Raw genomic sequence first — 26425 nt, forward strand, 5'->3', positions numbered from 1 at the left:
GTATGAGAGTGTGAAATAGAAGAAGATGATAGAGACATTAAAGAACTCGACTTAAAACTCTCTGCATAATTTTTATGTTTATATGTAATTTCCATGGATTATTGTCATGATCACTAGGCTAATGGTATTCCTGTTTCCCTAAGGCCATGGCCTAAAGCAAATAAAGTTATTTCAACTTACTCAAATACTTTTTTCCATCCCCTAGGTCCTACTTACAAGAGGAATATAACATTTGAAAAATCTGTTCTGGTGAATTATTTAGAGGAGTGGAGGCTAACAGAATCTCTGTAAATGATGAGGACTTACTCCTTCTTGACAGTTTTGCTTTGGAGCTCTATGTTTCATGCGATTCATATGATGCCATCCCAAAAAAGGACTAATAAGCACTCACACAGTGAAAGGATAACAACATTGTCAGAGAATGAAGGAAAAACACTGCATCGCACCAAACGTGGTTGGATGTGGAATCAATTTTTCTTGCTGGAGGAGTACACAGGTCCAGATACTCAATATGTGGGAAAGGTAAGCCTTATGTTTGAAGGATTCTTTAGAGGTGATGTACCTGACACCTTTGGTATTTTCCCTTTTCCAGAGTTGTTTTGCTTTTCATACAGCAATGGTCCCAATTTCCCATTTAAGTCAAAAAAACCATGTCATGGACCACCTGAAGCTTCCACGATTGTTCAAAGTATGAGAGAAATGAAGTAGTGACAAAAAATAGGAAATGAAAATGTTCTAATTTCTTATTATATATGCCCATGCAAATTTTATTACTGAATCATTTCCAGTTTTCAACTGTTGAACATAAATATTACTTAAGGGAATATAGAATTTATGCCTTCATTCATCTACCTCATGGCATTTACAAGTATACTGGTGTTTTGCTGATTAAGGATACCAGTTAAACTCGGACACCAGAGTGAAAAGAGTAGGCATATTTTGCTGGTGATAACCAAATAATGTAACAGTGTAATACAGAAAACATGCAGTAAGAAAAGGCAGAATAGTGCACTTAAAGCAACAAACAAGAAAATACAGGGTAATGCATCAAATCATTACTACCTGAGAGAATAGTGATTAAGAAAGATCCATCACCACTTGCATATGTTACCATCATCCAGATCCGCAGTCGCTGGGGAGCCCCGGTTACAGCGAGGATTTGGAGAGCCTGTCCCGGCAAGTGGGAAATCCTACGCGGTGCGTCCACCCATAGGTGAGGCATCCAAAGTCGCTGTGAGCGGGTTCAGCCTTATATACCAGAGATCGACAAGCCAGAATACCTGGCACTTTTGTTTTGAGTGGAAAATTTCTGGTTTCATTCTCCTGTTGGATTCCACCCAAAGCCTGGCCAGGGCTCGGGGGGGGGGGAACCAAAGGAGTTTCTAACAAGGCCAAATACTTGGGTTCTCAGCCTTGAACAAGGCTAAACAAGGAAAGTTGGATACATTCTCTCCTCATTACTGATTATATTTTGTCTAAGCTGCATCTTTCACTAGTGAGTTTACATATTTTATTAATGACTACATGCTAAGTTAGCATGTTCAGCTTGGGGCTATATAACTATAACTAAGTTATAACTTATTAGTACAATACCTACTAGCACAATGGTTATCAGTTATAAAATATACAGGATTCGTCTATAGGTCAACTCTGGCTTGGGCAGTTGTCCAAGCCTTAGCACTTCAACTGGGATGTGTATTTCCTCAGATGAAGAACAGAATTCTATTTATTCATGATAAAACTTGTGTCTATTCATGAATCTAAGTATGGATAAAGTATGAAATCTAGTTTTCATAATTTCTGCAATAAACTGAAATCATTACTTAATGGCTTGACAGACTTTCCATTCTTTGAGACCTATCTACATCAGCTGTTGCTGACAACCACATCTCTGAATTCCATCTGTCTGTAGTTCCACCTTTCCTCATAACGCACAACTCAAAGCTTCCCAGATTTTTAGCCCTTTGTGGTGTGTCATCATCAACAGATCTGCCTTGTGGTCTGGTATAACTAAACAATCTTGGTAGAGACCTCGAATACACACAACAACCACACAGAATGACTTATAAATTAAGAAAATGTTTATCTTAGTATCTTTTAAGTTAATAAATGTCCATTCCAGCTTCTGTCATTCATCCATAATGCTGTTACTAATCAGATCATCAGGTAGCTCTCTCACTTGCTGGTGTCTAACTACCAAATAGATTGAGACATTTTTAATTAAAAGACCCCAAAACGGTTTTGAACATTTGTTAATATCTCTGGTTATGGGAGGCATGATCATCTGTAAAATATGAAGTCATGTCTATTAAGTAATAAATATCAAGGAAGCCAACCGTGGTAACTATGAACTTGATTCTGACCTTGTTTATACCAACACTACACCCATACGATTCTGTTTTCAGTGAAATTAGTTCTGACTTGCAGTAGGGGAAATAAGATGAAAGCCAATAATCCCATTGCTATATCTGTTTATCAGTGAAACAAGGTTTGTTGTAGGCAAAGGGATCTTCAATAAAGAGTGAACTAACTGCATGAAGAGATATCTAAAAAAAATTTGGTTGGAAGTATCTTTTAGTATTGAGTAAACTTGCAAAGAAAACATACAATAACATACACAATAATAGAGATCTCTATAGCTGTAAGTTCTACCTAGACTCACAGAAATATTTCCTTGTAAAAATAGAAAGCTGTCATAGAGGAGAAGTACGTATCAAACATAAGAGCTGATTCTAGTTTCAGTCCCACTGCTGTAGATGAATGGACTCCAAACCATCTATGTCATTCTAAACCTCAATTAAGCTTACATCAAGATTGTTATCACCATATCTGTCTCACACAAGGAATGCCTACATGGTATATTACAACAGATGCAAACTTACACTGTGCTTATTCCAAACTAAAAGCCATTGGACCTTATTACCGTAGAGCTAAGTCCAGGAAAAAAAAAAAAAAAACAAAAAACCAAAAAAAACCCCAAAACCAAAAACCAAAGGACTGTACAGCAGTTGGATTTGAAATGATTCATTTCTTATAACTCAGATAACATGTTGATATTTTTCATATTTCACTGCAAAATATTGTACAGAGGTCCTGAAAGAGAGGTCAGTATTATTGATTCTCTAAACAGATGGATATCACCCCAAATATTATCCCATTTTCCGAAGAGATGGAGTTGTATTGAAGTGATAAACTACATGTGATTGCATTAACTTTAGAACAGTTTATGACAAGACAAAATGATCAAAGTTCTGTCCTCAGTGAACCACAGTAAATACATTTGAATTAGTTCAAATTATCCTAGGTACATGTGACATAAAAAACCAAGAGGGAGCTGCTACAACAAGTCAATTAAGGAATTTTTTTTTTTTTAAAAAAAGCAACAACTTTTTTGAACATTATTATTCCGAGAAAGGCTTAAATCTCAGGTTTAGTATTCTCCTGCTCAAAGTGATGGTAATTAGTAAACTGGTATGTGTGAAGAGAGAGCACTTTTATCCCAACCCATGGGGACTAGTTCATAGCAAGTATTCTTATCCAGTCCCTCTTTAATATGGATATGCACAAGCAGATGGATTACTGGTGTAGAATAATAAATGTACTAAAATTTAAATAAACTGAATTAAGAAACCTTATCAAGAAATAGAATTCCAAGGGATCATAGCCATAATATTAAATAGTTAGTTTTTCCACCCTAGAACAATTTTCAAACAATTTTAATCTCTTAGGTCATTGTTTGTGTTTTCTTAGGAATGCTACTTTCTTGATGCTTTATTTTGTTATGAGTGCATTCTGTTATTGGCAGTGTAGTAGAAACACTTGGTATGACATAAAGGGGCATAATTTTTTTATGAAGAAGGATAGGTACATGGGATGGAGAGCTATTCTGTGACATCCACACACCTCTCACTCCCACTGCTCAGCCCTCCAGACGACTTTAGACCAGCAGCTGGGACACAGGGGAACTGGACACTTGCTTTGACCGCTGGACTGTCCAAGTTCTGGCTGGCAGTCTGGTCCTTGTGAGAACACTTCTGCATTGTGCTCAAGCCCCACTTGCTGTGAGAGGTCCCTAGAGGGAGGAGTTTCTGCCCCATATCTGAGGTGTTACCATCTTAAGTAGTGCTTTTTAAAATTAGATTGTTATCAGCCAATAGCCTCAGTATCCAAGTAGCCCCAGGAAGATCTCTTTCCCCATATCTAAGGCCAAATAGCAGTTGTTACTAGGGTTACTCTCACCTTCTGGTCTCCCTCCAAATATCTTCCAAGAATAGAAAGTGGTTAACAGCTCCATCATTCCTGATTTTTTTTGTTTCTTTTCTGTACATACCAGACTAATCTAAGCAGTTAGAGCTGGCAGATGCAATCACGGTCTCGTTTATCCAAGTGGTGCTTGTGGATAGGCTTCACCCTGTGACAAGAAGTAACTAAAAAATAGGTCTGGTGTACTTGTAAGGCAGATGAAAAACTCAGCTCCACGCAAATCTGGTGCATGGCTCCCAGACTGCTATCAGAGGTAACATGGTGTTAAAGGACACTGAACAGCTAAAACAGAGCTTATGTTCCCAATTATAGTTAGATATCTTTTAGACAAAGGCAATGATAGTGATGATAGGTGACATAAAATGGAGATCAGTAAGTGCATCTAATGCACTTAGCATAAATATAAATTATTGTTTGATAAGCAAAGGATGTTAACATTCAATAGTTGCCAAAAGGCTTGATGGCTAGAACAAATGTAGTAAGGAAATTTCTCAAACAGATCTAAATCACCAACCACCCTTTAAGGACAGGGCATATATGCAGAATAATTGTCTTGTGAATGTGATGGGAGCAAGGTAAATCCAAACAACATACAGCAGATCCAACATCTTTCTTCTCCCAATTCAGATGTCCTATCTGTCTCATGTATTAGTACGTGCATTAAAAGTGCATAGGAAGTCTATAAATTTGTTAGGTCTTATTACTCATACCTGCAACAATGCAAGAACTGCTTATGACATCCTTTGATTTCTTACCCTTTTAAATTATATTCAGGAAATGCTTAGAAAAAGCAGTGGCTCCATCACGTTAGGTGCTGTATAAAAAATACGCAGGGAGATAAACTGCTCTGGAGAGTTTGCAACTGAAATATTCAGTCAAGACACAGGTAAGGTAAGCAGTATCACAGAGTCCTGTTTAAAAATTTGGCCAAGAAAAAAAATTCAAAATTTTGAAAACATAGAAATGAACATATTCTTCCAAGATACCTGTTGCCTACTGTGAATATTGAATATCTCAGTGACATGATCAATGTGAGGAATTTTCAGAGGGTGTAGTGAGGGGAACCATAAAACTCATTCTGCCTACTAAGAATTCACAAAAAAGAAAAGGAAAAAGTGGATTACAATATAACGTTCAGAGTTAAATGTATGAGAGATTTTTCTTTAAAAAAAAAAACCAAAAACCTACTGGCAATATTTTGTGAAATATGAAGGGGTTGAGAAAATAAAACACCTGACTGTTTATCATACTGTGGCATTCCTTCGTTTCTGGATTCTCCTTTTCTTTCGCTAGGTAGGGGCCATAGATCCAACTTCTCAGCCACTACTGACTTTAAGCCTCATGCAGAACTTAAGAAATGAAATCTAAAACACTGACCTGCTATGCGAAAAGCCTATCAAATTTACTCACTTCCTAAACAAACAATCCAAAGAGATAATAATCTAAAAAAAGTACATGCAATTTAGGAAGTATTAAAATGTGGATGGGAATGATGTTCATTAATTAAAGAAAAAGCTAATAAAATGCACAGAAGGTTCTAACCAAGTAGCCAAGGGATAATTAGTTTTATTTTCCAAAGCTAATACTGATTTTATGTGTCTACACATCTAAATAACTTACCTGATACCAACTGAATGGAGATCAGTTGTGCAAAATGCCAAACATCCCATCTCTAACTCCAGTCATGAAATATCCCTAGGGATGAAGAAATAGGTCTAACCAAAATCATCAGCCATTTTGGAAAATGCAGTCCTTTATGCTTTGCAACAATATACTCAAGTGATTTCAAGAGACAAGACATTTTCCCTCCTTTAAGTCACCCAATTACATTTTCTACATGAAAGCTAGTCTCTCCCTATATCAAACAGGCACTTTGTTATTCAAAGGCTGCTAATCTTGGTGCGCAGATAATGTGTGAAGTTCCATGCAATGTATGTTAGACCCAATCATAAAGTATACAGTCAGACACCTGTCATATCCCAGAATTTAAAAACAATAAACAAACAACTACAACAAAAACATTTTTGTGCACCACCTGCAACCTTTATTTTTCATATTAAGGGTGAAAAAAATCAGTAAAAAAGAACTGGCACTGCTCAAAATTAGCTGCTTTATGAATAACTTCCCGTTTAATAACTTCCATAAAAAAAAAAAAAAAAAAAAAAAAAACCAAACTAGGCTTTGCATGTCATAAACATCATTTAAATTGGATGCAAACTGAAGAAAATCTCTGTTCTACATCCAGTTAACCACTGAGTTTGATTCATTACATTTGCCTGTGTGTCTTATTAAGAAGTATAAAGTGAAAAGAAAAATATTCAAAGAGTGGGGGTTTTGGGGGAACAGTTTGTTTTGTTTTGTTTTTAAGGGGGGTGGAGTACAACATTTATTTATATGCAACCATTTGTTTACTGTAGTTTGCACTTACAAATATTCAGACATCTATAAGTGAGGTTGCCTACCATAGCAGTCTGCCTTATAAGAAAACAGAGACAAGATCAAAAGAACTTCATATAACAATCAAGAAATCTCTCTGAATTACCAACCTCACTAGACTTGCTGCTACTTAATATAAAACTTCACTCAATTACCCCATTATACTGCATGGATTTTATTCTTATTTAATGGAGTTGGATAGTATTTCCTTGTAAATATAGACTGAAAATGTACTAATGCCTGGAAATATTATTTCACATTACCTTGCTGACTGCCTTTGGCACACCACAAAATTCCAGAGTAGGGTCCCTCTTAATATGCAAAGCAGCAGAGAAGTCAGAGAATGGGACCAGTGAAGTCCTTAATCCATTAGTTTTATCCCAGTTCATCCATGTCCCCTCAATCTGTTGCTGAGGCCTTGGCCATTCTCAGCTACCACCCTGAGCAATTTTTGAGGAAGAAGCTTATGGCCCAAATGGGTGGCCCACTGAGATGGCTCTTAACACTGCAGTGCCAAACTCTGCAGCAACTTCAGTTTCTCCATCCTGAATCATAATGTTCTCATCCACTGCAAAAATATTTTTTTATTAATTACCTAATATTGGGGGGTTTATGTACTGAATTTTATCTTAATCTTGCCTTTAGAGTATGTGAGAGAACTTACTTTTTCACTTGTGCCTTCAATCAATCCATAAGGATTTCTTTACAACATTAGTTATTTTCCCTCCACAGAGACAGTTTAAGAACCACCTATTCTTAGGATGAGAGAACATACAAGTGCACTATCCTTTCAGTGTTTCAAGTGTGCCCTCCACTTTGTTATAGATCCATCCCACTTGTCTTATTTGAAAAACTGTTGCATTCAGTACAGCACTTAAATGCTGCTAAAACCAGCATGTTTCTTTGACATCTTTTGACTTAGCAGTATGATAAGTTAAAAAAAAAACCCAACAGAATCATAAACAATCATATGTTGTTGATAAATAATAATTTAGAAATGTAATTCAGCTGGGGGAAGATTTCATCACATTCTCAACATGCTCCATCTAGCATGCACTATATCCCAAAGCCATCTTTTAAAACACAGGTTTAGAAGAAGATTTAATAATATATTTTCATTAGGATCTCTGATCTTAAAGAAAAATCAGTATTTTAAGATCAAATAAAAGAAGAAAAATTAGTTTGGACCCCTGGGTCTCCTCCTTTTGTCTTTACTTTCCTCTCTCAGATTCCAAGTTTTTCCCTGTCTTTGAATGAATACTGCAGAGATAATGATGTATCAAAACAAAAGAAAAAAAACCATAAGGACAGAAGAGATCAAAGAAATAAAAAAGAGTCTGACCAGTAGTTTAGAAAACTAGAGATGGAAAATCTATTCTATTCCAAAATTAATAAATTATCTCCACTTACATTGTATTCTTCAGCATATTTTTTCAACGAACATTTTATCTACTTTCAAGCAGCCATATCTCTAGGCAAATGGATCCCCAAAACAAAACTAAAATGGAAACAGGCAAACCATGAAAATAAAGGTTAAAAAAAATGCCACAAGTCCCTGTCTCCAGACACATGCATAACTTAACTACAAATACCACTGCAGAGCCATAGCTTTACTTGTTTAAAAATAACTTCTTTTCTGCAGACTTCCAACGTAAACCTTATTGAAAAATTGATGGAAGTAAAATTTATTTTTCTCAAAAAATAGTAAAAAAGAAGGTTTTCAATAAAATTTTATTGCTACTTTTAAAAAGAAGGCTGGAGGACCAGGGTAAAAAATGGTGAAAGACAAATGTTACATCTTCCAAAAACAATAGGACTCTTTTCTTTTGGACAAAGGAGAGCAGTTCATTTCTGACAACCTAAACACATTTTTAATTGAAGTTTCAAAAATAGTGAAGAGATCTCATCACATCATGCATAACCTAAGTATAAACTGTTTAAATGCAAAATATTTTGAATGTTACATTACAATGATAGGGCTAAGCTAGAATTTTGCAGTCAAATTTGACGTCATATTTCACAAAATAAAGAATAATTTCTGAAGACAACTTCAGTGATCAGAGACTTCAAATACATGAATAACAAGAGTGAGTTGGCATTGTTTGGTACAGATAGAGCAGCTGTCATGAGAGCTGACACCTTCTGTTTCTTCAATTGCATAAAAGACTCCTAAAAATAAATCTGAAATTCTTGTCATGTTCAGGGAAGAAGTTGGGTTCATATTGTCATAAGGTTGATTTGCATTCAACATCAGGAAAAAGTTTTTCATGGTAAATACAGTCAATACAGTGAAGTACTTCTCCCACAAGTACCTTGCTCTTGTGGGAGACTTTAACTTCCCAGACATCTGCTGGAAATACAACACAGCAGAGTGGGACCAGTTCTGGAGATTCCTGGAATGTGTGGGACACGACTTCCTGATGCAACTGGTGAGAGAACCAACCAGAGAAGGTGCCCTGTTGAACCTTCTCTTTGTGAACAGAGAAGGACTGGTGGATGATGTGGCGGTTGGAGGATGACTAGGGCACAGTGATCATGAAATAATAGAGGTCTCTATTCTTAGAGAGGCCAGGAGAGGGCTCAGCAGAACTGACATCCTGGACTTCAAAAGGGCTGACTTTGTCTTGTTTAGGCACCTGCTTGAAAGGATCCCTTGGGAGACAATCCTGAAGGGTATAGGGGTCCAGGAATGCTGGGCACTCTTCAAGAAGGAAGTGTTAATGGCTCAGGAACAGGCAGTCTCCAGGTGCTGTAAGAGAAACCAGCGACAGAGAAGACCACCCTGGCTGAACAGGGAGCTTTGGCTGGAACTCAGGGAGAAAAGGAAAGTTTACAGCCTTTGGAAGAAGGGACTAGCCACTCACAGTGATTACAAAGACGCTGTGAGGCTATGCAGGGCAGCAATCAGGAGGTCGAAAGCCCAGCTGGAAATTAATCTGGCTTCAGCAATCAAGGATAACAAGAAATATTTCTGTAAGTATGTCAGTAACAAAAGAAAGACCAGGGAGAGTATCCATCCCCTGCTAGATGCAGGAGGAAACATGGAAACAAGTGATGAGGAGAAGGCTGAAGTCCTTAATGCCTTCCTTGCCTCAGTCTTTAATAGCAAGACTAGTTGTATTGAGGGAATCCAGCCTCCTCAGCCAGAAGACAGAGACTGGGAGAACGAACCCCCCCACAATCCAGGAGATAGTCAGTGACCTACTGCATCACATAGACATACACAAGTCTATGGGACTGGATGGGATACACCCGAGGGTGCTGAAGGAGCTGGCTGGGGTGCTCGCCAAGCCGCTTTCCATCATTTACCAGCAGTCCTGGCTGACCAGGGAGGTCGCAACAGATTGAAATTGGACAATGTGACACCCATCTATAAGAAGGGTCGGAGAGATGATCCAGGAAATTACAGGCCTGTCAGCTTGACTTCGGTGCCCGGGAAGCTGATGGAGCAGCTCATCCTGAGTACCATCATACAAGACATGCGGGACAACCAGATGATCAGGCCCACTCAGCATGGGTTTATGAAAGGCAGGTCCTGCTTGACAAACCTGATCTCCTTCTACAACAGGGCGACCTGCTTATTGGATGAGGGATAGGCTGTGGATGTAGTTTACCTTGACTTCAGTAAGGCCTTTGACACCATTTCCCACAGCATTCTCCTGGCAAAACTGGCTGCTCGAGGCTTGGATGATCGCACGTTTTGCTGGGTAAAAAACTGGCTGGATGGCCGGGCCCAAAGAGTTGTGGTGAATGGAGTTAAATCCAGTTGGAGGCCAGTCACGAGTGGTGTCCCCCAGGGCTCGGTTTTGGGGCCACTCCTGTTTAACATCTTTACTGATGATCTTGACGAGGGGATTGAGTGCACCCTCAGTAAGTTTGCAGACGACACCAAGTTGGGTGGGAGTGTTGATCTGCTTGAGGGTAGGGAGGCTCTGCAGAGAGACCTGGACAGGCTGGAGCGATGGGCTAAGGCCAACTGTAGGAGTTTCAATAAGGCCAAATGTCAGGTGCTGCACTTGGGCCACAACAACCCCCAGCAGCGCTACAGGCTTGGGGAGGAGTGGCTGGAGAGCTGCCAGTCAGAGAGGGACCTGGGGGTGTTGATTGACAGCCGGCTGAACATGAGCCAGCAGTGTGCCCAGGTGGCCAAGAAGGCCAATGGCATCCTTGCTTGTATCAGAAATAGCGTGGCCAGCAGGGACAGGGAAGTGATCTTATCTCTGTACTCGGCACTGGTGAGGCCGCACCTCGATTACTGTGTTCAGTTTTGGGCCCCTCACTACAAAAAGGACATTGAATTACTCGAGCATGTCCAGAGAAGGGCAACGAAGCTGGTGAAGGGTCTGGAGCACATGTCGTATGAGGAGCGGCTGAGGGAACTGGGGTTGTTTAGTCTGGAGAAGAGGAGGCTGAGGGTAGAACTCATTGCCCTCTACAACTACCTCAAAGGAGGTTGCAGAGAGCTGGGGATGAGTCTCTTTAACCAAGTAACAAGTGATAGGACAAGAGGTAATGGCCTCAATTTCTGCCAGGGAATGTTTAGACTAGACATTAGGAAGTATTTTTTTACAGAACGGGTTGTTAGGCGTTGGAATGGGCTGCCCAGGGAGGTGGTTGAGTCCCCATCCCTGGCGGTGTTTAAGAGTAGGGTCGACATAGCGCTTAAGGATGTGGTGTAGTTGGAAACTGTCAGTGCTAGGTTAACGGTTGGACTAGATGATCTTCAAGGTCTTTTCCAACCTTGATGATTCTGTGATTCTGTGATTCTGTAGTAGGTAAAGATCACTCAGAGAGACAGGATTATCTTGATACTGGAGGTTTTCATACAAAGTAAAAACACAGGTGCCAGAAAGTCCATACTAATCTTACCTGGAGGCAGGGGGATGGCACATATTATCTCTTTTGGTCCCTGTCTGTTCTGTTTTCAAGGAATCTGTTTGTGGTTTTGAAGCTGAAATGTTAAATTAGCTAAATTGCTGTTGAAAAACAAAACTAAACCAAAATAAACCCAAAGACATAAGAAATGAGGAAATCCTCGAACAGTTATTTCCAAACTCTCACCTTCCTCATTTCCTTCCCTTTTCCCTTCCCTTTTCCTCTCTAGACTGAACATCCAGTATGCAATGATTCTCAAGTAAAAAGAAAAAAAAAGCAGAAAGCTACTAACTGTGTGCCTTTATAGACCCTTTCTGTTTAATGGAAAAAGGAGAATTTGCAAGATAATTTTTGATAATTTAGCAGGGCTAAGTGACAGCTTCATCCATAGCATAAATACAGGCATCTGAAAAATTACCCAGTTACTTTTAAAGTCAAAGCCAATACGAGATGATTCAATAAAGGCAAACCAAAACTAATTCCCCAGCTCTTTTCCGTTTTCCCTCTCTCTCTCCATGCTCTTCCTCCCAGGTGTGGAAAAATTATGCTCACCCAGTACCCAGCATAGCAGCAAGGGTACTGTGTAGAGTCTAGTTTATTGTTCACTACAATGCTTGCTCCTTGCTTAGTCACAGTTCCCCTTCCCCAGAGATCTCCAGAATGTGCTCAGACCACCCAGTGGGTGAGTCAGGACAACAGTAACGAGGCTCTAGGGCCTACATGGTGGAGGACTCCCTGTGGAGTTTGCTGGGATTGAGGGTGTTGACAAGCTAACAAAAACCAAGGCTCAGAGTAAAAACTCCTGATTTAGAGACAAAGTGGGCATGGAGAATGGAGATCTCTTCTGTCTCCAGCGGTAACTTCCCTTTGCCATTTAAAAAAACATTTTAATTTTAGTGAAAATTGACTTTTCTGAGCATAAAAACCTTGGTCTTTTCAAGCTCCTTATGCAGAAAGGCCTAAGCAGGTCCGCCTAAAAGATCTGGTTGGCTCAGAAACCTGCCACAATAGGTAATTTTTACTCAGAGAATAACCCTATCTTATTACAACTTCATAGGCTGGTATTTGTCAGCCTTGCAGCCTTAAGCCTGCAGGAAGAGAAGATTGTGGCAATCTGCAGACCTATCATTACCAGGCAATCATTTATTGTGCATGAAAAGGTGGGAGGGTGAGGAAGATGTATTTCACAAGATACTTTTTATTATGTTATATATTTATTGCATTGATTACATTATGGGAGCGATCCTGAATAAGGGAAGTGTTTGACTATATTGTGGTTTACTGGTACCTGCCAGCTTGGTGATAAAAAGAGTGAAAAACCCATCAGAGCAAATCAGTATGTGACTACTGAGAAAGGGCAATTTGACTGCATCAGAAGGTGGTATTGAGCAACAACTTGTCAGTCAGAGAAAGGTTTATGAATAGTCACCTTGAAGACAAACAGAGGAGCTGTCAACAAGTAACTGTCAAGAATAGCAAGTCCTTTCTTCCTGTATATGTCTCATACATCAAACCCTGTACATTGCAGAAATCATCACACATTTCAGCCTTCTAGAAACTGAAAAATATGTTAGTTTAGCCAATGTAATGTCAATTTGACACTATGCTGGATATCAATCAAAGAGGAATCTGTGATCTCTTATCAGTTATAGAAATACAAAACTACAGTCAAATCCTTGCTGTATGTATTTCCGTAGCATCACAAACATACTAGGATAACTTTTGCTTTCTCTTATATCATACTTTGGTCAAGCAAATCTGCTGAAACCTCTCTTTTCTGTTTTCACACAGCAGAGTGTAATAAAAAGAGTGAGAAGGCATTCCGGTCTCCATGAACATTTCAGAAGTTATAAATTCCTCCCTATCTTGCTTCACATTTCAGGGACAAGTATGCCCATTTCAGATGGGAACCATCATACCATTTTTGTCAAATTGTGAGTGTGAGGAAATGACAATCAGGCTGATAATACTAAATGAGTTTTAGCCTTAACTGAGGAGAAATATTTTTTATGTATTCTCCATTTCCATAGAGGGAATCTAAGGAGAATTACATCAATTCCTCTCTATTTAAGCTGTAGAACTCTTAAAAAAAATCTCAAAGAGGTCTTTGGAATGGTTAATTCAGCTACAAGAATAAAGTTCTAGCCCAAACACTGCCCTAAAAATAATTGGTGATGCTGGAAAAAATTATTAATAGAATTTGATTGAATGCTGTTTTATGTACATTTTACTTTATTTTTTCCATCTCTAAAATGTAATTACCAACACTTATCTAATGAAACTTTTCCTCAGAACATGTCTTTGTATAAGGTGCTTCCACAAAACATTACATATAAAGCTCTGGAGTATCATGAAAACAGCCATGAATCAGACATTTGATTAAAGCAGGGCTTGGAAGTACTGGGTTGAGTAAGATATCAGGACATACTATGAAAAGGAGGAAAAAACAGAACTAAATGTTTAATAGCTACCTACCTGGTGAACAGTGCTTGAATGCTTGAATTGTGATATAGATGATTGCTGTAACTTTTCCTAACACATAAAAATGATGAACACAGAAGTATTAAGTCAGATACTGTCATATTTTTACTCAAGCATTCATAAAACGTATTTACCTAACTTAAAATTTGTGATTGTGTTCACCACCTGTAGCCATTTTTGCCCCTGAGCTTTTAGCTGTTGCTACATATTTCTCATTAAGTGCTGAAATATACTTAGTTTCTAAATATTGAGAACAAATTGTGTTCTTTTAAAAAAGTTCTGTTTACAACTTCTATGCAGCTCGAGTGGAATTAACACTACTATATCACACTGTTAAAAATGTTGCAACTACTGATGCAAGCTTTAAAAATGATGCTTTTCTGGTAGTTCAGTCTTATGGGGATTGTGGAAGTAAGCATATTTTTCATTTTAATAAGCATTTATGATGAATAAACACTGTCAAATACCAGGAGGTAACAGAGCATTAAATATTCAAATATAACTGGGCCAGGTAACTGATTGATAGGACTGAATTAACAAATGAAAAATAAAATATAGAAAGTATTTGCTTACCTTGTCTCTCTACCACTGCAGCATTTGGATTTAAAATGCTGAAACTAAAGATCCTTTAAATCAATAATTTTTCTTAAAAAAAGGAACAAGTTACTTTATGTTCTGTGTAACACAAGTGACTAAAAGAAATAACTATATATATTTATCTTTCATTTTAAACCTATATTGATTAGATGTAAATGTTGTGGACAATAACATTAACGTAAAGCGGAATTTGGCATGGAAGCAAATATTTCTGTATATAGTGTTGCTGAAGTAAACAGAAGTGGAGTAGTTGCAAGAAAGCAAAATAAATCATTAAACTTTTTTTTAACTGTCTCTCTAAGTTTCACAGAACACAAAAATATCTGTACAGGTTAGTAATTGTGAAGTGAAAGAGGTCACAGTCTGATTCCCACCCATTCTGTTTGAAAGATTTAGAATCACGTGCAGAAAGGCATGAAGTGAGGGGCACAATATGAATCTATCCCAGAAGAAATTCTTTAGTCCTTCAAAAACACTGTTAATGGAGGGAAACAGGAATGACGCCTTCTGTTTTCATTCTATTAGAGGTATGGATATTAATTGTCTTTGTACTTCAGGTGACTAAATCTGGTCTAATTTCAAAGTGTGCAAAAGAAAAAGAAACAAGAGAAAACCCCACAGTTTAAAATCATTTTATGACTCTAAAAAGATATAAGAATGTATATATTTATATATATCCATAACATTTATTTTTGGTCAGCATAAAGTAAAGATTTATGTTGATCTCTTTGATGAGGTTGAAAGAGAAAAGTATAAATAAAACCATATAATGATGATGCTATGATTATTAATAATTTCCACTTCCATAAGTACCATTCAATAAAATACATCAAAGTATTTTATATTAAACGATCAGTACCTATGGTGAGGAAGGCAATGACATGATATCTGTTCTTCTGAGGAGAAAACTGCAGCAGAGCTGCTGAAACAGTGATTTGCGGTCACAGAGCCAGTCAATGACAACAGCTAGATGCAGAACTGAATAGCCACTGCACAGGGACAAATTCAGCATAATGGCAAGGCTTATCTATTTGAAGAGAAGCAGCAGAAAGGATAGCACACATCAAGAATGAAAACCATTTTAAAAAGAGCACTCCTGATCTCTTATTTTGAATATTAGCAAAATCTCAAGTTCTATCTTAAAAGATATCTTTAAATGGTCAACAAGAACACGGTCAACATTTTACTCCAGATGAAGTCATAGAATAGTTAGAAAACCAATTTTAACTTTGTGTGCTTTGTGTTTCTCCAAAGTACAGAGTAATTCTTTAGACAAAAATGAATTTCAGCAAAGGATGCAGACAATCAGTATTGAAGACTCCATCTCCCCTCTGGAATCTTATTTTTTCATAAAGGTAATACAAAATTAGCATTGATACATTCAGATTTTTATCTGCTTTATCAAGATGTAAACACTTTGACTATCCATGCTGCTAAACTAGCATTAGTTTAATTCATATTTATGTACCTCCTGCTGGGCTTCTTTTTCATTAATATTTGCTCTGAGAATCTAATAAAAAAAAATTTAAGAATCACTCTTAAATAACTCCTGCATTGTCTAATGGCTCCATATTAATGTCATTTCATCTGATCGCTTGCAGATTCAGCTGTTAAATTAAACATACCCTTGATGAAGCAACACTGTTGATCTGCAGGGCTTTACGCTTGGTTTGGGCCTTATGCTTCGGCTTCTCTAGGCACTACTTCTCTTCCATGGAGTTTCCATCTGAAGTCACAGGCAGCCTTATCCTGGCTGTCTAAGCAACAGTCTTCATGCTTAATCAGACAGGTACAACCAGCCTGTGGTTTATACAGAACCCGAAGCCCATCTCAGGCTCCCTCCAAATGAAATTACACTTACCAGGTTCTGTTGTGCTGGGAAAATAATGAAGTTCTTTTGATAACTATTCCAGCCACTGCCTTGTCTTTGTCATCATTACAGTGACGACTTTCCAAAGATGGTAATTTGAAAGAAGATTTAAAAGAACTGTAAAAGTAGGTAATGAAAATTTCAATAAATATAAAATCAGTGACAAATAAGAAAAAAACAAAAAAACCCCACCCTATTTATTTCTTAAGTACTGCTTTGCAGCATACTTTTCCTGAACAATAGCTTCACTTAGGAAGCTACATTATCACAACATAGATCCAAGGCTTGGTGCTTATTATGCCCCATCCTGATTTCAAACTGGATGCTTTGGTATAGCTGCCTTGAGAATCTGCTTCTCAGATTTTACCAAGAGCTGGGAATGCACCTCTGTGTCTTGAGTCAGGCACAGGGCAGGGGAATTGCACTCAGACTGAGGAAGGCATGAGAAGGATAACTCTACAGTATACTTTCACTGATTACCCTTCGGTTGGTATGACAGCTCACATTTCCAATAGTCTGCAAAACAGAGAAACAGTATAATACTTTAAGTCAATTTCAGCCTGCATTTTTCTTTTTTGTTTGGTTAACTGTGCCAATAAATATGCAGTAGCAAAGGGCCTCAGTGATGCTTTAAGTCAGGTAATGATGTTACTTACCTTCCACTACCTTTCATTTGAAAGTTCTGTTTTAGATAAACATTTGAGGTATTTAAAGTGACAGCACTTAACAACCACATTCTGAAATGAGTATTGAGGAATCAACAGATTTCTTCTTATGAGGTGTGTACAGTGTCCACAAAATATTTAGCTTATCAGTTTGCAAAGCAGGATCTTAGGAAAAATACATTTTCTTAAACTGTAATCTGAAGCTTTGTGGTAGAGATCATTGTGAATCAATAAGCATGGAGAACTCAAAATCATTGCTTTTTAGGTCTGAAATGTATTCATGTAAAAGTAAATATGTTTTAAAGATAGTAAATTACTTAAAATATTTTGAATATTTCTGGAAAAAACATATAGTTACACAGTTTAGGAAGAATGCACATTTTGGGATCTGATTCCTTTGAGTCAGCAGGCCTACAGTCTGGTTTTGTTTGTTTGGTGCTGGAAACCTGGATGCTTGTTTACATATTTTGGGCCAAAAAAGACTCTTTGATCATATTGCCTCACATCTCAACAACTTACTCTATTACTCTTGCATTATGTTGTATGACTTTCAGTCCATCTAAAGTATACATACATATATGTATATATACATGTAAAATTGTGCTTAAAACTAATAAAATGCTCCTGTTATTGATGTGTTCTTCAGATCATTGTGCATGACCCACAACTGGAAACAGTATATTGGTGAGTTCAGTGTAACTTCAGTCAAGGCAGTACTTGTCCAAACTTAAGGCAATGAACGAGACAAGTTCAAGAACATCAGATTCATAAACCAAAATAAAACACAAAACCAAACCAAAACAAACCAAAACAAAAAGACCCCAGCACAGGTCCCTTTAACATCCCTATTCTAATCTGATAGTTGTAGATGCTGGGACCAGGGAGGCAGGGAGTGTAAAAGAAGAAAAATTACAGTGGCCAGACTTGCATGCTCTCTCAAACCAGCATCTCTTATTGCTTCTGAGATAAAGTACTTGTCTAGACAAACCATTGGTCTCCCTTACTAAAGTATTTCTTATATGCTTATTAGTGTAAAGCTGAGACCAGATCAGTTAGTTCTGTGGAGGGTAAGAGATAATCCATCCATATGATGAACTCATGTTGCTTCCAGTGCCAGAGCTTTTATTCCTGCCTATCTCTGTGCACATCTTTTGGAACTACAGTGCATTTTGAGTGCCTCTAAAACAGCAAGACATATCACACAGAGAGACAGATTTCACTCAGAAGTTTCTGGTGAGAGAAAAATCTCTGAGAAAAATATCCTTCCTCATTGTGAAGCCTTTAAAATAATGATGGATTTACCACTCTTCCAGGGATTGATTAAAGTGACAGTGCTTGATGTTATGATGTGATAATTTCTGACCTATGGACATAATTGATTACTATAGTCACTTCCTGTAAACTTGTATCTTATGGAACAGCCAAATGACAGGGTATGGCAAACCATAAAAAACAGTTCGGCTCTTTTCATCAGGCTGAAACCCTGCAACCCAGTTGCTGATTTGAAGAATAGAGAGTGGAGAACAAACAAAGAAATTATATGTGCAGAATCTAATTATTTGTGCAGAAGTAAGAATGCAACCACTTTTCCAGATTTGACTACAGCCTGGCATATAGGGCACAGATGTACAAAGTATGACAGGGAAAAAGGCACTTGAGAAAACATCTCTGGTTTCCAGGACTCCCTGCTAGGTATGGGTAGATGTATGTGGAGGGAGTTAATTTCCCCATATTCTGTTTGTATCAGCAGAACCAAAAGACTTCTAAGAATTCTGCTGAAACCTTTGTGAATGAAAACCAGATTTACCCTTACCTACTAAGTAAAAATCAGCACCTGGAGCTGATGTCAGCAGTGGTTTTTACAATATCATTCTCTAGAGAATTTGTAACAATAGACAGCTGAACACAAGAACCAGATGCTGGAAAACAGAAGATAAGAAAAGTAAATGTCATTTACCATGTTTAATATACAGTCACTTAGGTTACCATCACACGCAGAGTTTGTTTAATTAAGAAGTTTGTGCTGATGTCACAAATTCAAGTCAGGTAAATACATTGCCAGTTAGCACATGCATAAAACTTTTGATTAAACCCACATAAATAGAAAATTAAAGCAATGCAGATACTGCTACTGCAATCCACACTGAAGAACTACTACAGTTATTAAGATATCTTTAGAGTTTTTAATTAGTTAAAATGCTAATGAAGGATAATATTGGCTGAGCTGCTGTTGATGCTGTATCATAGCTTCTGTAAATCCCACAAAAGTCTGAAATCATAGAGTGGGAGCACTGGTTAATAACCTACCCATCACTAACACTCAATGTATTTTCTGTGAGATTTTAGGGTTGGCTGAGATGGCACAAGCTCTTATTTCAAGTACATTTCTTGCATTTTTGGTATGAATTAATTTATTTTGGTTTACGTAATACTCATGCAGCCTCCTTTGCAAATACTGTCTTCTTTCCCACCTCTATATGTATAACCTTCTTTACTTGGAGTAAGATTACAATGATAATTGCAGTTAAGTTTCCTGGGGTCAAATCAATTTGTGCTTTAATACATATTGGGCAGACTTGGAAAGCTTAATCTTTATCTGTGCCACAGCTTCAGAATAAATAGTACAATCACCATATATGAATAGAAATTTGATGTAAATAGACACATGGCTTTGTAAAAGTAACATACACATGAGTTTGTGTTTTCCTGTATTTCATGTTTCTTCTCTCAGCCCAGGAGCTTTAGCTAGAAACTGTGATTAAAAGATGTTTAAGGAATCCTAAAAGTACAGAAATTTGCTTTTTTCCTCTCATTTCAGAAAAGCTCACTTTGAACACACCTGAGTAGCTTATGCTTCCTTGTTCCTTCCCACTGCTTACTATTTTTGCTTATTGCTTTCACATTTAAGAAGACATAAGCATATTTGAAAGAGCCATAGTAAATCTGACAGTTAAGGACACTGCCAAGTTGATCGTTTATGCCATGTACAGTCTATTATAGTTTCCCTATACATTTTCCAGAGTCAGTAGGTCCGGATATATTACAGCCAAACTCAACATTTTCTAGATGTCAAACTATTAATATAATGTTTCATTATGTTAATTTTATGGAAAAGTTTTCAAATCTGATGTTATACATGCCTTGAGTCCTCTGCCTTAAGCTGTAAAGAAAGCAATGATATGAAAGCTAATCTCAAGGAAAAGGCTTTTTAGTAAAGGCAAAGTTGGGACTGGGTTGTGGAAAGTACCTTAACTGTACAAGGAACTAAGAGGCTGAATACGCAGAGTTTTGGGAGGGAGGGGGAATGTTTTCCATCTGAAGCATAAATTGCACATGAAATATAAAAAGAACAGAGGTGTGTTTGGACAGCTGCGTTATGGTTTAGCAAAACCTTAAATAGAAATACATTTGGTATAAAAAGACAATACCAGCATAACTCTTGGTTCAGCTTTCATTTTCACAGGGGGGAAAAATAATCTTTTATAACTTCCAATTTTCCCCTGTTGACTTGTGATAGTCTCAAACCAAAATAACTAGCACCATTTACACTTTGTGTCTTTATTGTTATGCCTCCAGCAACTGGAAGGAAAAAAAAAAAACAAAACCAAAAAACAAACAGTAAGCAAACCCTAATGTCCTCCTTTCAGAAAGACCTTTGAATCATACACACTGAAACAAAACCCTATTCCAGCCAAAATGAACAAAGAGCATGCAATAGGCTATTGCTCCAAACATCTAAAATGCATATACAGGCATACACAAATTTACCATGAGACTTTTCAGTGTTTTGTGTAAATATAAATACAATATAACTGTACTAGTGGAGGTGGAAAGAAATAGCAGAGTGCAGTAAACTCCTTAGAAATTGCTTCACACAACTATAATATGAAAGAGGAATTAAGCCCTTCAGATTATTATAGAATATTTACAGAAATTATGAAAATACCTTCACAATTCTACAGGATGAATTTAAAAAATACTGTAAGTACATTAAAATTTTCTAATGTAATTTGTAGGACTTCTGCTTAAAGAACTTCTACTTTTACACAACAATAAATAGCAAGTAAGGATGAACACACCAAGTGCAGTATTTCACAATATACAAGGCAACATTGTTGACAGTGAACACAGGAGGAAAGGTAACACACCTTTATCTAACCTGTGGGACCCAGAACTGCTTCCCCATGCCAAGAAAACACTCAGTTTTGCATCTTCCTCCCATTTCTCCTTGTCCTGGTTTGAGGAGAGAAAATAAAAATAGCTGAGATGGATAGGAGCCTCCTCTCTCTAATGTGTGACCAGGATGTTAGAGAGTTTGGAGTTTTCAGCATTTGGACCTGGGACTGGGCATGCACATGAATTCACTTATCCTCCACGTCAGCTATCAGTCACCTGCCTATCTAGCTAATAAGTTTATGACACATCTGAAAAAAAAGATTTCCGACTTTAAAAGTTTTTGTTTTTTTTTTTTTTTTCCCTCTGACCGTCCCATGTGTATCTGCATTCTAACTGTGATTGCAGGCTCCATGTAATCTTGTATTCTCGACATACCCTTCAAGAGGTTTGCTTGTGTTCTGGTAGCAGTTTCACCACAACAATGTGGAAACCAGTGTGGTCTCCATCTACCACTGAAATATGCAGACATACCAATTTAGTGACACTAAAAAGAGTTAATTTGACTGCAACATATCTTCACTTAAAAAATAAGGAAAGAACATTGATCACACTTTCTAAAAGACACTTACAGGCAAACAGATACTGAGACAGAAGATCATGGATTATCAGGATTCCTCTGGTGGAGACAACTGTGTGGGTGGAGGCAGGGGAGGTAAGAAATCTGTAATAGCCCTTTTTCTATACCGTGGTACAGAGGCACACTGTAAGCCATCTAAGCTGTAAGCATTAGTACAATGCCTACCACAATGTAAACATGGATCTACTCTCTCCTTGATGTGTCTTTGTCCTTCCTTTCTGGTCATCCCTCTCCACAAGAGAGATAATACCTCTTTTCTGAATTTAGGCAACCAAATAAGTGTTTTCACTGTATTTATTCATAACAATCTCACTAGTCACAAGTATCTCATCTTGCTCTTTTTTTTCCCCTTTTCTTCTGCAACAATAGTTGTACAGAAATAAATTGCAAGTAAAATGAAATCTAAATGAAGTCTGGTAATTTCTTGCTTCTAAATGGGGAAAATTCATTCATATCACTATATAATTTGTTAACTGTGTCCATTGATTCTCCCTTCTTCCATTGATTATATGTCTGCCTAACTTGAAAAGAGTTACCCTCTAATACACAGAGCTGTGAAACAGATCAGCTGTACAGTTTACAGGAAATTTAGTAAATTAAAATTACATTAATAAGAAACAGTCAAGTACTTTTAAACATTGTCCTTTAAGGAACTCTTTTCTAAGGCAACATTGTTTCTTTTCTTCTATGTTTTGTTTTGCCATTCCATACTAATTCCTGAACTTGATAATTTATGAGATAGAGATATCTTTTCCCTCCAAAGAATGTTGATATCCTTCTCTACTCTGTATAATAGCAGTTTTTAGAGAAGCTATGGATTAGCCTTGGACATACTAAGAATGCATAGTTAAATAGAATACCTCCTGAAACCAGGCAGATATGTGTTATAACCATCATTTGCTGATAAATATTGAGTGCTACGTGAGAGTGGAGGGTAAGTCAAAAGAACAAGGTACTTAATTTAGGGGAAATAGGATTATGCTACAGACCTCTGAGATAATCTGTTGTTTGACTACTCATTTACTTATTGGAAATTACAGTAACAGGGACACATGTAAACTTATGTCAAGATTTCTTTTGAGAACATCAAATCACAATTATCACATCACATAAAAACTTAGTTTCCCAGAACTGGATAGATAATTTGAGATGCATATTTTTCCTATGTAAATAAAGGAAAAAGATTGAGAGAGCATTTATAAATATGTCCGTATTTATAAGACATACATTGTTACAGAAATAACTAATTGTCACCTCCATAACCATTACCAATGTCTTTGTCTCTGAAGATCCTCAGGAAAAGTTGTGCTGAGAACATGTTTAGCCAGCCACACAGAAGACTATAGAAATGTGTGCCAAAGGATATTAAGACATCAAGATACTCAGCAGTGCATCTTCTAAGTTATGTCTTTACTCCAATATGTTTCATATGAATTGATGCTGGATATTGAATGGAATGGGGATAGCATTTATTATCAGTGGGGTCACTATATACTGAGTAATCTAATATATTATCTGATTTGTTTTTTTTTGTTTGTTTGTTTTCCTTTATCAAAGTATTTCATGGTTCTCCTCTGAGGTGCCAGGTCTTCACAGAAATTGCACAATGAACAATTTATGATATGAGAAAGGATGAATTTGAGACATTTGTTTACCACCCATATAGAATTTTTTTCTTGCTCACCTACCCCACCCCAAATAGAGAAAAAGGATCATGCAGAACAAACCAAAACAAAGTATCTCAACAGGAATGCCTTTCTGCTCATAGTAAACGGTGGACATCCCCAGACCTGCTGAGTCTGTGAAATGTAGAGAGAAACCACAGCAGTCAAAGATTACTTCAGATCAAATGTATGAATACTATTTTTCCAGTTTGAACATCTGAGCCTCCTTCTCACACATAAAGAGTTTACTAACTAAAAAAAAAAAAAAAAAAAAAGCCACAAACTATTTTGTATGTAAAACCATTTACTATATCTGGAAATAGGATTTAGAAAATTTCTCTGTTCTTGTCCCTTTGTTTTAGTGAATAAAGGGCATGACATTGAAAACTTATAACACACCACATTTTTGCATGTGGTTTTCTGTAGGTGATTTTCTGCAGGCTCTCTGTAGAACAATCACAATTTGAAAAGCTGAAATCATATTTTATATTATAAATTCAAAATATTTAAACAGTTTATAGAAGATTACCAGTCATAAAGAAACACAATTGGTTGGTCAAAATTAAATTGCAGTATCTTTTTACAAATGTATATAACCCTATACTTATTTTGCATAAACATCTACAGTCATGTGGAGTTACTCTGTCTCATAAATTTAAAACACATTTTGTAATTATATAACTCCATTATAGTGAGAGAATGGTTTCATTGTTCTGTTTTACACAATTAGTATTTTATTTCTATAAGATGCTGGATAATGTTTTGCTTTATTTATTCTTAAGTAGGAAAATGGTCCCATTTTTTTTCACAAACTATGATGTTGCAAAATTACTTCACAGATCAGTGAAGATTTTTTGGTTTTGCAAAACAAAACATACATAGGTATTAGAAATTGTTCCATGTAGAATAAGTGATAATTTGAAACTGCATTTCAAGTGATCTTACTTATAGTAAATTGGCAATAAGACATGGAACTCTTCATTGCTAAGAAATCACATTCTATTCCCAAATTTATCATGCTTGAAAATTCTGTTTATCATTTGATAAAAACATAAGTAGGAAGCTTGAAATACTCATCAAAGTTTGAGCGACCTGACACCTTTGTAGACAGTTTGAACAGACAGATAAAATAAATTAACCTATTCTCTGAGGATCTATGTATAGTTGAGGAGCAAGTTAAGGGATTGACAATGGACAGATGTGATTTTTTTCGAGAACCACTTGTTAGCACAGAAAAGATCACTGCTCCCACTACTTGCTCATCATCACCCTGTTTCAAGAGGTTGTCGACCCTGGATTGACATCAGAGTTGCTCATATGAACAATCAAAATGGGGTTGGCAAGCTAACACTATTAACATTTACAGCCTGGATCTCTGCTACTCATCTGCATCTGTCTTCTTTTTTAGTATATAGGACCTTTTTTCAGCAGATGACTAGCTCTCCAAGTCTACAAAGAGTTTGTAGGAATAAAAAATTTCAAATAGCAAAATTTGTAATATTAGTAAGTACTAACTTTAAGTCAGTTTATAGTCTCTGAAAGATTCTTTGGGTAGCAGAACTGACTGGAAAAAGCATTTAGCAGGTTTTCAAATATGAACTACATTATTACCACACTTTCATGTAAAATTATATTAAAATAACATTCCAGATATAATGTCCAATAAAATGCATATTATGTACTTATTCTTTCTGATGAAATTGCACATATAAAATATATTCCTATTTAAACTATGAATTTTGTTTTCTTGATTTCTAAATCAAGACAATATAAAAATCTCATTCTACCCCTTACCCCCTTCTTTCTTTTATTTTCCAGTTGATATCTGTGATATTTTGTTTCAGTAATGGCTGCTTGTTTTTAAAGTGGGAAACTTCTAGTGTCTCTGGATATATTCCCATCTTCCCATGCATAGGAGGCCTTTTAATTAAAGACCAGAGCTCCTGTAAGTTAAGTCTCTTTCTTTGCAGTCTGTCAGGCAGGCTGCTATGGAGATAATACCTGTGGGTCAGAGCCTAGCTTAATTCATACAACAATAAGCATGTTAAATAAATTTCTATCAATAACAACGTGTGTTGGAGCATATACATGTGCAGGAAGAAAACCAAAAACCCCAGAGAGATTGATGGAAGTTATTTCGAAAACACAAAAAGTAACTTTGTAAATACAGGACAGAATGTGCAACTACTCAGCTTTTGAGAACTCACATGTCTAACCTAAACAGTTACATGACTAATGTCAGTCCTATAAACAGTTTGACAAATTACTGATTATTCAATGATGTCTTGTGTGAAAATTGAGAAGTACTTCCTTATATTTGGTTTTGAGAAAGGATGTAAGCTTCACACAGGCTCCAACCTCCTTAATGTCTTCTGTTAAGTGATGTCCCTTCTCCTGACCCATGGGATTGATCCATCACCAGTTCCCAGACATGGGTCTTGCTCTGGAGGGTTCCCCAGCTGGCTTGCTGAGGATCTTAAGGGGGCATTGTAACAGGTACCTGGACATTTTAAAGACTCAAAAAGAAGCTGGTCTGTCTTCATAAGAAAACTAGGTTCAGGTGCAAGTCATCAGTCTTGAGATCTGTTTCTTATTTGGCATATTTTAAAAAGTTCTACCTCAAGAAAAAAAGAGAAAGAATAAGAATAAGAAAAATATAAGAAATAAAAATGAATAAGAAAAAATAAGAAAGAAAAAGAGAAAAATATTTATGCCACAAGGTGAGGAATACCTCAACAAGAATGAATGTACACTGTTTCTTATGGACAGGAAGTTGTCCTGTGAGGCACCAGACAGAATCATCTGACTGAAAGACATATGC

General features: G+C 36.9%; 1 protein-coding gene across 3 annotated transcripts in view; it reads left to right on the forward strand.

Annotated features, from left to right (window-relative positions):
- The first annotated feature begins 264 nt into the window (after positions 1 to 264).
- Positions 265 to 26425, forward strand: part of CDH9 (cadherin 9) — a 79247-nt gene continuing 53086 nt past the window's right edge. For 2 of the 3 annotated variants that reach the window (XM_074893001.1, XM_074893012.1), the window contains exon 1: positions 265 to 522. In XM_074893001.1, coding sequence (XP_074749102.1) covers positions 292 to 522 — 231 coding nt within the window. In that variant the 5' untranslated portion in view covers positions 265 to 291. The remainder of the gene's footprint in view (positions 523 to 26425) is intronic. The other variant, XM_074893023.1, reaches the window with a different exon arrangement.

Source organism: Strix uralensis, chromosome 1 (assembly GCF_047716275.1).
Source record: "Strix uralensis isolate ZFMK-TIS-50842 chromosome 1, bStrUra1, whole genome shotgun sequence".
NCBI classification, from domain to species: Eukaryota; Metazoa; Chordata; class Aves; order Strigiformes; family Strigidae; genus Strix; species Strix uralensis.